The sequence below is a fragment of the Crocodylus siamensis genome, chromosome 10, assembly GCF_052110815.1.
Source record: "Crocodylus siamensis isolate JL-2025a chromosome 10, ASM5211081v1, whole genome shotgun sequence".
NCBI classification, from domain to species: domain Eukaryota; kingdom Metazoa; phylum Chordata; order Crocodylia; family Crocodylidae; genus Crocodylus; species Crocodylus siamensis.
Window position 1 is genome coordinate 63,775,730 of NC_143404.1, and position 14,492 is coordinate 63,790,221.

A 14,492-nucleotide genomic window follows, 5' to 3' on the forward strand; every position below is an offset into this window, starting at 1 on the left:
CTGCCGGGCTCTTAGCAGCTCTCACGAATAGCGATGGGGCTGTGGCGTCCCAGGAGCCCCCCAGGGCTGCGGTTTCCTCTCACTGCCCAGGCTGGTGGCAGCTCTGGGAAGCCTTGGGAAGGATGGGAGATGGAGAGCTTCACGGCGTAGGGGCACTCCGATGCCTCGTGCTCAGCAATGCCAGGTCTTCCGTACCGAAGTCGTACTGGGAGCTCAGAATTGCCATCTTTGTGGAAAACTACCGTCCGCTGAAACAACATGCAAATACGTCTTCTTCTGGAGCTTGTCTCGCTCGTGGTAAGTGAGCGAGTGAGAACCGGGAGGTGGCAGCTGACGCCTTTCGTTCTCTGCAAACCCCAACGGCAGGTCAGGCCTCCGCAAGAAAGACCTGGGGTTTTGCATGTGCTGCCTCAGCTCCCTGCCTCCAGGATGGCACCTCCGGAGCACCGCTACTGCTCTGGGTCCGACCAGGGCTGAATCTGGAAATACCAGCATCCTCCCGCCGCAGCTACCGCGCCCCGCCCACTGGAGGGTTGCTACGCAACGGCCGCTAGGCACGCGCTGCTTGCGTCATCTCCGTGCGCCGGAAGCGCCGTCCCTCGAGCCGGAAGCGGAGTTGTTTGGCCCGGAAACGCGGAGTGGGGGGCCATGGGTTGCGACGGGGGCACCATCCCCAAGCGGCACGAGCTGGTGAAGGGGCCGCGCAAGGTGGAGAAGGTAGGCAGGGAGCAAATGTGCCGGGCCAGAGGCTGAGCTACCCCGGGGTCATCGTGGGCGTGTCACTGCGGTTACGCGGGCGCTTGGCGTTTGTTGCCTCGCGTGAACTATCAAGCGGCCCCTTGGACGCTTGGCGTGCACCGGTAGCGATTGTTGGTGCTGATACCGGACGTGCGTTGGCCGGCTCCGATCCGGTCTCTGATGCAGCGTCAGTTGGTCAGTCCGTTGAGGGGGGCAGAGCGAGGCCCCTGCGGAGGGGAGGGGGGGCGGGCATGGGGCGAAGCTGCGGCTCGTCCGGGGAAGGGGGATGACTCCCACCACTGTGCACATCGCAGGAGGGCACGGGCAGTGTGTGTCCCCTGGATCTGCGCGGGGCGGGCTGGGGCTGGGACTGCTCTGGGCTCTTCCCGCTGGGGGCTGGGGTGGGTGGCAGTGGTGCTGAGAGGGGGCTATGATGGGGGTGGGGGCTGTAGCTACCCAAAAATTAATTGTAGCCCCTGCATAATCCCTCCTCCTAGTGTTGCTTCCTGCCCCGAGTACAGCCTGGCTCAGCCCGCAGCGGCTGCCTGCCCTGGCCCAGGCAAATCCGAGGGTGCCCACCTCCTGTGCTCTCCTGGCATGCACGCAGCAGCAGGAGCCGCCTCCACCCCCCTGAACCCCCAGATAAGCCACTGCACCTCTGTCCTGCGCCCTGTGCCACCCTGGCTTGACAGCCCTAGCTGCTGCCCCACTACCTCCCTCACCGCAGTGGCTTCGATCTGCCCTCCCCCACAACAGACTTACCAGGTGGTCACAGCTTCCCAAGCTGCTGAGCTGTGCTCCTCACTTCTGACACACTGCAGCTGCACGTGGCATTTACCGGCCACATCCGACAAAAAAAAGCCAGTTTCCAGTACTGTCAATTTTCTTTATATCGGTGCTGATCCGATATCAGACCAATGTATCAGTGCACCTCTATTAAAAGCCATTGGCAGTTTCTTTCTTTTGTGGCACAGGGCGGGCTGTCTTCACTGGTTAGGATAAAGGAACAGCCTGGTGCTCCAACCTTGCTCCAGGGCTGCTGTCACACTTCCCCTTGGTTTTGGATGGCCAGAGCCCCACCCCAAGTAGGGAACAACTTACCGACAGTGGGAGATAAATGTGGAAAAGAGCAAGGGAGAGTAAAAGGAAGGGAAAACAAATGAAAGTGGAGAGAAATGAAAGGGTCTGTTCCAGCAAGGTGCCCCAAGAAATAGGATGGGAATCACTAGGAATGGTTAGTTTCCTCCACAGGTTGATAATCTAACAATCTGCTCCTGTCTGAAATCTGTACTATCAGTATAAAGAAGGGTTAGCAGGATTGGGCTCAAAATCAAATATAGGCAGTCCACGTATCATTTTGAAGTTGTGCCTGAACTTCATGGGGTGGGTTTGCAGAAGTCTTTTGTGGGATGAGCTTGAAAGGAGAAGGAGTGGTCATTTGTAATTTGGTAGGATTTGGCCAGAGTATTCAAAGGAAAGTTTTAAGTGTTAATTTTCCCAGTTGGAAAAGCTTTCTCTGAAAGAAATGACATCTCCCTCCCCATTTTTCTCTCTCTTTTTTCCCTCTCTTCAGGTTGACAAAAATGCAGAATTAGTGGCTCGGTGGTACTACTGCGCTCTGAGTCAAGAAAAATTAAGCAGACCAATTGTAGCCTGTGAACTTGGCAGGTATGGGTTTTTTTCTTTAGATTTCTTGATCTTAAAAGTAAATTCTGAATAAATGTGGGTTACAAAAGTCGCAGAATACTGATGATAAATTGTATGTTGTAGGCTATATAACAAAGAGGCCGTCATTGAGTTTTTACTTGATAAGTCATCTGATAAAGTCGTGGAAGCTGCATCACACATCAGGAGCATTAAGGTAAAGCCAGTGTACCTAATATAAATAAATGCCAAAGTTAAGTGTTATGCACAAGGCAAGATAGTAACATATCTTAATTCTGTTATCTTCTCATACCTTTTCTTCTTCAAACTGCAAACTATTTAACACAGATATTTGTAAATCTGTATAGATCCTCAGATAAATCCAAAATTTCATTATCAGGCTGATGTGGTGCTGTGATGTATTAAGTTATAATATTGGAGATATAGCTGTGATAACTAAGGACAGTATATTTTGTGATAGCAGTGTCCATTCTTTTGTTAGCTGAGGACAATATTTTTAACTTTTTGAGTAGCTAAAATTTGTATCGAGCATAGATAATGTGTAGCAGCTAGTCTCTTTTCTCTTTGCTCTGGAACAGTGTTTCCCAACCTTTTTCGCCCCACAGCAAACTTACCTAAATAAAAAAGCACCATGACACACCGGATGTGGGGGTGGGCGTACAGCCAGCTGGACACTGACTGGGGAGGAGGGGTGGCGACCTGTCAGCCGGATGGCATTTTGGGCCAGAGCCATGCTCCCTGCCTGGCTGGAACCATGCTCCCTGTCTGTCTGTGTCTGCAGGAGCAGCAGGCAAGGGGCGTGATTCCAGCCCCAAATGCTGTTTCAGACCTGGACATGCCTGATGGCACAGCAGTTGGGAAATGCTGCTCTGGAAGATGTAGCCTCTGTGGACTGATATGTTAAGCATTGCCTGCTCTGCCATGATCTGCTTAAGCATTTGACCTTTCTGATGTGGAGCAGTGCGTGCTGGGATAATATGCCTCCTGAAGCTGAGGTCCTGTATTAAAAATGAGCGCTGCCCGTATTACACCATAGAACTGAAATATCTGCCTTTAGATATTGCTTCTCTGTGTGAAAATCTAATACTCTATAGATTAACTTGAGAGAACTACTTCCAGTTCCATTCTGGGAGAATGGAATATTTCTCTTATTTTTCAAATGAGTTAGTTATGCTTGGCAAGTGGGGAGCTGGGGTCCCTCAAGGCTCTGTCCTTGGGCCATCGCTATTCAACATCTTTATTAATGATGTGGACATTGGTATCAAAAGTGGACTGGTATCAAGTTTGCCGATGACACTAAACTGTAGGGTAAAGCATCCATACCTGAGGACAGGAAGGTGATCCAGGCTGACCTTGACAGGCTCAGGAAATGGGCAGATGAGAACCTGATCATGTTTAACATGGTAAACTGCAAGGTTCTCCACCTTGGGAAGAAAAACCTGCAGCGAGATGAACACAAGCCTGCAATGTGATGCTGCGGCTAGTAAAGTGACCAAAACACTGGCTTGCATCCAGAGATGCTTCTCAAGCAAATCCCAGGATATTATTCTCCCGCTGTATTCGGCCTTGGTGAGGCTGCAGCTGGAGTACCGCATCCAGTTTTGGGCTCCACAATTCAAAAAGGATGTGGAGAAGCTTGAGAGAGTCCAGAGGAGAGCCATGCACATGATCAGAGGTCAGAAAAACAGACCTTATGATGAAAGGCTGAGAGCCGTGGGGCTTTTCAGCCTGGAAAAGCACAGTCTCAGGGGTGATCTGGTGGCCGCCTGTAAGTTTATAAGGGGTGCTCACCAGGATTTGGGGGAACATTTGTTCACCAGAGCGCCCCAAGGGATGACAAGGTCAATTGGTCACAAACTCCTTCATGACCGTTTCAGGCTGGACATAAGGAAGAACTTCTTTACTGTTCGAGCCCCCAAGGTTTGGAATAGACTGCCACCGGAGGTGGTTCAAGCACCTGCTTTGAATGCCTTCAAGAGACATTTGGATGTTCATCTTGCTGGGATCCTTTGACCCTAGCTGACTTCCTGCCCCTGGGGCAGGGGGCCGGACTCGATGATCTTCTGAGGTCCCTTCCAGCCCTAATGTCTATGAAATTATTTGCATAACTTTCAAAGCTGTGGAAAGCTTTAGTATAATAAGGCATACAGCAAGAATCTCTTCAGAAACATTAGCTTTTCAGTTTGCCTTAGTGTGTATTAAAAAAATCTTAAAACTTATTTTTTTTTTATGTTTCAGAATGTCACAGAGCTGAATCTTACTGATAATCCTGCCTGGAATGGTGATAAAGGGAATACAAAAGGGGATAAGTATAATGACATCCAGTGTGCATGCTTTATTTGCCCTGTGGTGGGCTTGGAAATGAATGGCAAGCACAGGTTAGTATTTACCTTTTAAAAATAAGACCCCCGCAGAGTTTGCTAAATTGAATAGTAGCAAATGTAGAGCTTTAAAAATGAATATTACAGAAACCAAGGTGCTCCCACAGCCCTTTTGGCAAAGATTTTTGTTGCTGCTGAAAGAAGGGGTACCTCTTCTTTTATGGTTCTTCTGCTCTTCAGGTTGAGGCCTGGAACACAGAAGTTGACTGGTAGCATCTTAGGGATATGTCCTTTAGCTTGTGGGGGTGGGGAAGAGCAGTGTTAAATATTCCTGTCCTGCCCCTTAACACTGTTTTGTATTTTAAAAGGAACATCCATTTCTTTTCGCTTTAGGATCAGAGCGGGTCTGGGTTCTAAGATGTTTCAGCACTGCACTCATTCCCATGTTTTCTTTGTGACTGTGAAGGAATGTTTCCCTTGCTGTTAGATGCTGAACCTGGGTGGATTTTTAGCTTTTCCAGTGGTGGCTAAGTGGGTAGGTGGCAGTGTCAGGTTCAGATAATCACATTTTAGCAGATATTGAGTATCCAAGGCGGGTACTCGCTTCCTAGAACGTTTGATTCACAGATACACATGGACTTCAGAAAAGGCCCCTAACAAAGTTGGCAATCAAGATGAGTATGGAGACAACTCTGTGTCCTCACAGTTCCCTTCTAAACCTTGTATGGTGGGAGGTCTGGAATCCAGTTGAAAAGAGGAGGCTGAAACCCTTCTTGAAAAGGCTGGAAAAATCAAGGAAACTTGACTTGCATTGTACAGTTTATAGCCAGATAATTAAATCAGGCCTGTATGTCTTGTGAGTCCCTCTTCGTGCCCAAAGCAGTAAAGTTTTGGGAGAGAAGATCCTCATCTGTAAATCATAGCTGCAATATAGGGCTGCAGTCAGAGTTCGCTGCAAAAGGCTTGTACCCAGGCACTAAAAAGTGCCTGCTACTTTAAGGGCTGAAGCAGCTGGGCCAGGGAGTGCTGCAAACTGGGCAGAGCTCCACAGCTGCAGGTTGCCTGAGCAACAGCCTAATGAGGTAATTGGCTAGCACCTGCAGGCAGTCGGATGCCCAGAAGGAGGCAGGGCCGTGGGGCATATAAGCCCAGGGCAGGAGCTAGCAGGGCCCTCTTTGTGACAACTGCCAGGGGAAGGAGCTCCTGCATGAGGGAGCTGCCTGAGACCTGGTGCCACCTGTTTGACCACTCAAGTGCAGTAAAACTCCGGGCATGCTGTCTCAAGGGTGGAAGTTTGCCCCCCTTAAGGGGCAGAGTGCTGTTGTCATTTTAGGTGTTTAAGTTATAGCCCAGGGGCTTATGCCTATGGTGGTGTTTGCGCCAGTGGTTTTGCAGATGAGGCTATAGGGGAGGTGGAGGCCTCAAGAGAGCCCTAGTGCCAGAGGGGTGCAGCTACAAGGGTGCAGAGAGCCCTAGCGCCAGAGGGGCAGAGAATGACAGATAGTAGTATATCTGTGACACTTGGGATGCCCTTGGTATTAGGGCAAAGAAAGGGAAACCTCCCACTTAAAAGCAACTTATTAATTGTATCAGAGGTGCGGTGGGCAAAACAGGTGGGTGGACCAATGTAGTGATCCGTCTCAGAACTGCCCCTGTCACAAGGCTTAACTCTGACTGTACGTACAGAGGCCCAGGGAGTCCTTATGCTGACAGATATTATCCTGGAAAATATTATTAATGAATTTGTGAAACAGTACACTGTTCAAAAGTGAAGGAAGTATAATCTCATGTATTTTACAGACAGAGAGCTTTTAATGATGGTATTACTCATGTACTAGTTAACAGTATTTGCGCTTATGTACTTCAATATTGATAACATTATTGTGGATTATATAAAAAGTAACACTTGTTAACTAGCTTAACATAATAGTGTTTCTGTATAAAATATATAGAAGATTAAATTAGTGTAGGAAGTGTACATTTAGCAAATCTCCCACAAGACTTTCCATTTGACTTTTCTTTTTAATCTTCAAGTAAGCGTCAAAATTAAAGTTTGTGCATTGCAGTGAATAGTTACTGTAAGAAGAATCCTGAAAGGGAGGCTGATCAATAGAATGAGAACTCAAGCTTTCATACTGGGATCAGTACTTCATAATTTCCAATTTCCCTAGGTACACTGAAATTTCAGAGGATACATAGCAACCTGGAGTCCCACAATAGTTCAGTGCATTCTGGGAGATTGTAATAAACCTGCTAAAACCCAGTGGAATAGTATAAAAATAAACTATCGCACACCAGTCAAAAAAAATGAAAAAAATTAAATTTGCAGTGCAACTCAGCCTGCATCATTTTTGCTTCTTGCTCAGCTGTTGCAAAGGCTTTCAGCATCATTTATACCAGTTAGCAAAGTCCACCTTGTACTTCTCCTGATTAGCCACAAGTGGGCTTGCAAGCAGTTAACAGTACAGTGCTCTTTACCACTGCAGTGTTCCTGTGATGTTTCATAGTTTCATAGTTTCTAGGGTCGGAAGGGACCTGAGTAGATCATCTAGTCCGACCCCCTGCCATGGCAGGAAAGAGTACTGGGGTCAAATGACCCCAGCAAGATGTTCATCTAGCCTCCTCTTAAACACCCCCAGGGTAGGAGCCTGCACCACTTCGCTTGGAAGTTGGTTCCAGATCCTAGCCGCCCTGACCGTGAAGTAGCGCTTCCTGATATCTAGCCTAAATCTACCCTCTGCCAGCTTGTGACCATTATTCCTGGTCAATCCTGGCAGTGCACGGGGGAATAGTGACTCCCCCAATGCCTGCTGGTCCCCCCTGACTAGTTTATAACAGGCCACTAGATCCCCCCTCAGCCTTCTCTTTTGGAGGCTGAACAGGTTCAGGTCCTGTAGCCCCTCCTCATAGGTCCTGCCCTGCTGTCCCCTGATCATGCAAGTGGCCTCCTCTGGACCCTCTCCATGCTGCCCACATCCCTTTTGAAGTGCGGTGCCCAGAATTGGATGCAGTACTCCAGCTGCGGCCTGACCAGTGCCGCATAGAGTGGGAGGATCACCTCTTTGGACCTGCTCGAGATGCATCTGTGGATGCACGACAAGGTGTGGTTGACCTTCCTGACTGCCTCCCCACACTGCCGGCCCATGTTCATCTTGGAGTCAATTATGACTCCAAGATCCTTTTCCACCTCTGTGCTGACCAGAGGGGAGTTCCCCGACCTGTAGGTATGGTGCCGGTTGTTCCTCCCCAGGTGCATCACCTTGCACTTGTCTGTGTTGAAACCCATCCTATTCTCGTCCGCCCACCCTTGTAACCTGTCTAGGTCTGATTGTAGCCTGATGCTTCCTTCTAGCGTGCCCACATCCCCCCACACCTTAGTGTCATCAGCAAATTTGAACAAGGTCTTTGAATATGGCTTGCTGGCCCACTGGGTGATAAAAAGTTCATGATCCGGCCCCACATTCAAAAAGGTTGGACACCCCTTTCTGAAGATCCCATTAAGCATCTCTGGGATGCTTAGTTTCAGTTGCTTGTGTTCAGACAGATAACTTATCTTACTTGTCAGCTGAGTTTCTTAGAATGGCAGTGTCAGTTACTTTAATTTTTATCTTTTTGAAAGGTTTTGTTTCTTGCGGAATTGTGGGTGCGTGTTCTCTGAACGTGCTCTTAAAGAAGTTAAAGCAGATGTTTGCCACAAGGTAAGTTTTGTTGTTTTAAAAATAAGAGGTGGGGGAATGTCGCTGTAATGCAGTGCTTGACTATAACTGTATGTGCTTTCTTCAGCACCAAATGGTACTTGCCCCTGGAAACCCATTCATGCCACTTCTCTGCTGGCCAAAAATAACTGAATGCCAGTTTAATAACCCCGTATCACTTCCTTTGGGGTTTTCCTGGGAAATGTTCTTATTCTAAGGCTGTTTTGGTTGGCAGTAGCTATTTTCTACAGTAAAATACTTTATTTGTTTTATTTGTTCTGGGTGCTTCGGTCTTTTTTTTTTCCCCTTAAACTGAAATTGAAAAGTTTTGCTTTGCTGAAGACTCACCTTTTACATTGAGCTATCTTCCAATGGATAAGCAAAATCAGACCTCTTCCGAAGTATAACATAAGAGGAAATAGTGGTGTTGTGCACCTTGTGGATTAGCCTTTGAGGGTGCATAGGCCTGATGTTTAATGACACGGTCTGAGCAACTGGTGATGTGACAGTTTTAATGCCTGAACTAGTTCCACTTACAGCAGAGGACTGATGAGGAAGGAAGTGGCTTACTTATTTTATTTTAAATGTATGTTTGAAAAGGGTAAAAGCACAAAACACACTGAGCAAGTGAGGGTCACAATGTCAAGGTCAGGAATTTTAGGAGCTGGAGACACTTTGTTTTTTAAGTTTTGTACATTTTAAGATTTTGCTTTGCGGTTATTTCATTTATTTGGTTTTTGGTTTTTAAGGCTTAGCTATTTGTCTAGTTAATGAGAATGTCAAGAGTTAGTTATGGAATTTAAAACACACAAATGCATGCGTCTCTAAGGTTAAAGAGAGACATCCCACACCAACAGGTTATGGAAAAATTGTCCATTATCAACTATCCTTTGCCATTCTCTGGTGCACATGATAAAACTGATTAAAATGTACAGATTTTTAAATAGTTGTGCTAGTGTGGCCCTATTTTGGGACAGTGTTACTTTTTTTTTTAAAGCAATGCTAGATTTATTGCTGAATATACTGACTTGGGTTTATTTAATAGAGCTGACTGGCACCTAAGGAAACTTGCTGTGAAATTGTCTGGAATAGTTTATTGTGTAATGAGATTCACTCCTGTTCATTTAGCTGAGATCAGTGATTCAAATGGTTCGTCTGTCCATGTCTTAGCATCATTAAAAATCTACTCAATATTTGATCACTGTAATTGTAAACTCCATAGGTGGTTAACCAATGATACTGGTAGATATTTGATACAGTGTATTGTGCCTAATAAGCTGTTGAAGTGTCTGGTCATTACATTCCTATTAGCTTTGTTGCCTCTTTCTTTCAGTTAAAGTTTTATGATAATAAAAATGACTAAAGGCAATAGTGTGGGAGGAAAGCTGGATTCTTTTTTTTTTAAAGCTTATGAGGTATCTAATAGTTGTGGCAGCAGGACCTCTGTCTGACCTGCCCTTTCCTGCTCGGATGGAAATGGGCTTAAAAGGTAGATTTCCCTTCCCCATAACTGGAAAAAATGTTTTACTTATTTAAAAAACAACTGTCTAGTAGGGTGTGTGAAATGGGCCGTATTTGATTCGGATTCAGCCCGAATCGGGGACAGTGATTCAATTTGTTGATTTGGATCACTGTCCTGATTCGATTTGGCTGAATCTGAAGATTCGATGCTGATTCGGAGAATCGGCGACTTGGCCCTAGACACAGCTTTAAATGTTTTTTCTACGTGCCTCAAGGTACCAGTGCGGCTTGTGAACACTGTGGTGCTGGGGCAGATGGAGTGTCTGTCCCACAGGAGCTTGGAGGCCCCCACCATGTGCTCGGCAGCGGACTCAGAAATGGACCAGAACTACTTCCAGTCCACTTCCGGGTCCCCTGCCGAGTATGTGGGGGATTCCCCACACCCTCCCAGCTCGGCAGTCAGCTGTGGGGACCCTGAGTGCCCCCCCGACCCAGGAGGCACCAGTCACCGAGCTGGAGTGCAGGGGGAGGGTCCCCTGGGCGGTCACAGCGGACCCAGAAGTGGACCAGAAGTGCTTCTGGTCCAGTTCTGGGTCTGCTGCCAAGTCCACTGGGGACGCTCCATGTGCCCCACCATCTCAGCCTTGATGAGCTGCCTGGTACCTTGAGGTATGTACAAAGAAAACATTTAAAGCTGTGTCTGTCAGAATCATCGAATCCCTCCAAATCTCTCTGAATTGATTTGGACGGTTCCGATTCGGTTCGGAGAGACTTAAAGGGTCTCCTGATTTGATTCAGATTCAGCCACCAACTTGAATTGATGACCAAAGCATCACACAGCCCTGCTGTCTAGGTCTCTGCCCTCCCACCCTGCACCTATGTCTCTTTCTTCCTTCATTAATGCTACATGGTTTCTGAATCCAAGATCCTGTTAATTTTTCCCTTCTCTCAAGTTTAAGGTGTTTTGTTTTGTTTTTTACCCCACATCTTTCTTTCCAGTGACATCTTGTGTATCTTTCCACTCTTTAATGCTCCTTTTCTTCTGCTCCCTTACCACGGTTCATTTCAGGACATTTTAACTCTAAGAAACCCTATTTTTTTTTACTTCATTCAATGCTGCCTTCTATATGTTTTCCTCTTTTCTTTATTTTATTGTATGTATCACTCCTCCCGAGTTCCGTTTTTGGGGTTGGGATTATGTTCATGTTTTATATGAAGCAGTTCTACGAGCGCTTGGGTGTGTGCAGCTTTGATTCCTTTTTGTAATCCTTAAATAAGCAAGCTGTGATCTAAGTGCGTTTTTCACAGCTGATATAGAACGTTGCAATAAGAAATCCTAGACTTGTGTTACCACAATGAATTTCAAGCTGTGGTCTACAGACTTGGCAAGTTTTCTGGTTTTCTTGTTTTGGTTGCTAATGGCAGTAAAAACATTTAAACACCTGTTGTTTTGACTTTTGCTCATGTCAAGTGCATGTTAAGAACTCCTAATTTTTGGGTTGAGGGTGGGAAGAAAGTAGTAAACCAGTCACTGTATTGAGGCATGGTCTGTGTAGAACCTGGATTATTAAAACATACATTTCCGCTTTTTCACCATAAGATATGCAGCTGTATTAAGTCTCAGAAGTAATTTATGAGCCTTTTTGTTAAGTCACTTCGCATCAAATAAGTTTTCTTATTTTTTTTAAAGGACAGATGGTCTTGAATGATCATCTCATCTTAGAGAAATAAGGCAGCCTTTCTGTCTCAAAGCTACATTGTCTAGTACATGAGTCTGAGGATGAAAGGAAACACTATGCTTATTGCATGCTATTGTGTGTACTGTTTTAATGTTTTAAAGGAAGAGATGGCTATCTTGTGTTTGTGTCCAAACATAGTTAAACATCCATGTAAATTCGCAACCAAATTCAAGCTCCAGAGAGCAGCTTTTTGTAAGAGTATTCTAGAAACAGGGAAACAAGTTTGCTAACTCCTCTCCTCCCTCCCCACTGATTTGTTCTTATGTGTGTTGAGACATTTATTTTCTTTTAGGGTGGTCCACTGATAGGTAGGGACCTATTGAAATCTCCATTGTGCTGTTTTTTGTGGGAAACTGATGGCGGGGGGAGGGTGGCAGGCCCTGAAAAACTTTTGGTGGACTCGCTGAAAAAAACCCAAGCTGTTGGAAGAGGAAACAGTGGGAATCCCTGAGAACCTGAAGCACTGGGGGAAGGGTGAGGAGGAAGAGGGCAAATAGGAGGCTCAGCCCCTGACATAGGCTCAGTCCAGGAGCCTGTCTGGGGCCAGCCAGGGAAGCAGGAGGGTTTTTGTGTGGCTTTTAAAGCTCCCACAGGCATGTTGCTACATGCATGCTGCCACCTGAGGAGGAGCACACTTGAACACTAAGAAATCCTCAGAGACATCCAAATACTTGTCAGCACTGGACTGTGTAAGACAGTATCCTGCTGGGACCATGCATGCAGACGGAGGCAGACTCTTCTGTACTGCCCCCAGTGTAACCCTTCCATTGTCTCTTCATTGGTAATGCTGTGTCCTGCTTGATTCCCAGTTTCATCCTCTTCTCTGTGCTCTTTCTCCCCACACTTCCTTCCCTCCCTCCTTCCATGATTATCTTCTCCTGTTCTGTAATTACATTCCTAAGGAATTTTTAAAGATTTTGAATTGTAATTACGCATCCAAAGAATGGTAATGAAGACCACAGCTGTCCTCTGGTGCAATAGAGCTAGAATTTCTTAGCAGGAGAGACCAGAACTTTCTCAGTACTGCCCTAGACTTCACAATAAACTTTCAGGACCTAGAAAACAGCACAGACTTTGCACCTTTTTGGACCTGCTGGAAACTTAAATTCTTTCACCCTGCCCTTGCTTAAGGGCATGAGTTAGGTGCTTATATGGTGTTTTTAATGTATATTAAAAAACCCACATGCTGGCTTCCGCTAAGGAAAACCTCCTGAAACAAGGCACTGTACTCTGCGCAGATGACCTTTTGTAATCGCATAACTCTGACATGTGACATTGTTAATCATCTGCGGTACTGGGAGGCACTCAGATATTCCAGTGATGAACTCTGTATAAGAACCTACACAAAAAAAAGCTGCTGCCTGCACTTTACTGCTATGTTCAGTGTTGTTATGACTGCAGTGGCGTATAGGAATTCTTAACAACTTCTCTCTTGGTTCAGCTTGAACAGATTCACTGCTAGTTTAAAATGGATCTGAAAAAAACTGATCAAAAACCTGACCCCCCTATCCTGTACTTTTTGTCATCTTTGTATAATCGCCATGTTTTAATTAAAATAAATGTTCATTATCAAGACAGTAATTTTTTTAACAAAACAAAAAATAGTGATATGAACCAGTACCCCTTGTTTCGTGAGATTCTTTTGATGTTTGTGCTTGTATCAAAATTATCAAAGTGTGTGATTTACATTTAATTGCCCTAACTGAACATTGGTGCAGTTGCCTTAATTTTATGGAGAGGGACAGTGCAAGAACTCCAAAGAAAATTATATAATAAAGCTGAGGAAGCAAAGATTAGGGCTTCAGAGTCTAGTTAGTATTTATTGTGTTTTTACTAAGGATTGAATTACCTGAAGTTTAGTTATGACTTTGTACACTACATTTCATAAATCATTCTTGGCTCTGAACTTTCAGGATCTTGAAAAAACATTGCCTAGTATTTTGATTTGCAAGAAGGTGTACGTGGGTTAATTCGTACACTGGCAACATTGCTTTATTGGAAAAAAAAAATTAACTGTAAACCCTGCTCTGTACATTGATCTGATAATTAGATACATCGTGCAGCATTTTCAGCTTTAATTTGGCTGTTTAGAAATATTTCAGTAAAGTTCTCATGAATTTTATTAACTACAGGAAGGGAACAGAGGTTTTCTAAATAGTCATGAGGGAACTGGTTTCTATGCCTTCCGGTAGTTAACAATTTGTTTATATTGCAAGCAGTAATTAACTCTATTCCCCCAGTGCAGTATTTCTTCATGCAGTAGTGAGAAACTGAAATGCATGCAAGCTTATGAAGCAAAAAAGTCTGTTTTCTTGATGGAGTATATTCTATGATAAGTAGCTAATAATTAATAGTATTCCTTTCTGAACAGGCTGGCTGTTAGAACACAAAACTTTCCACAGTATTTCACTCTGTTTTTTGCAGATTGTCACAAGCACTTTGGTGAGCCCACATATGATATAGTACTAACGGTTTGTTCTGCTAGCTGCTATGCTAAATATGTTAAAACATATTCTGTTGTCTTAAACCTAAGCATTTGCATGGATGTTTTTGAGGAGGGACTTGTAATGCTAGTGTTACCAGCTTGAACATGGGTCCTCTGATTACACCTGTTGCAGTGTTGGAGGGGGGTGTATGCCCAGAAGAAATGCAAGGGTAGTAAAGCATAGCCCATAGAACGTGCATTTGTTAGTTTTCCTATTTTGTGCATCTTGTCTCTCTTCCTTATTTAGTCAGGAGGCAACATGGTAGGTAAGACTTGTTTTAAATGGGGATTATAGTAATAGATCTTAAACTGTAGCCAGACCTCATGTACTCTGTTGTGCTGAGTACTTGATAGTTTCATTCACCTGCTTGTAGCCTAAGATCTGAGG

The 14,492-nt window shown here is 45.2% G+C and overlaps 1 protein-coding gene across 1 annotated transcript in view; it reads left to right on the forward strand.

The window, feature by feature from the left end:
• Positions 1-586: 586 nt before the first annotated feature.
• The window catches only part of RTF2 (replication termination factor 2), a 54,091-nt gene continuing 40,185 nt past the window's right edge, over positions 587-14,492 (forward strand). The window contains exons 1-5 of the mRNA XM_090064343.1: positions 587-717; positions 2,312-2,406; positions 2,509-2,599; positions 4,642-4,781; positions 8,344-8,422. Coding sequence (XP_089920469.1) covers positions 649-717; positions 2,312-2,406; positions 2,509-2,599; positions 4,642-4,781; positions 8,344-8,422 — 474 coding nt within the window. The 5' untranslated portion in view covers positions 587-648. The remainder of the gene's footprint in view (positions 718-2,311; positions 2,407-2,508; positions 2,600-4,641; positions 4,782-8,343; positions 8,423-14,492) is intronic.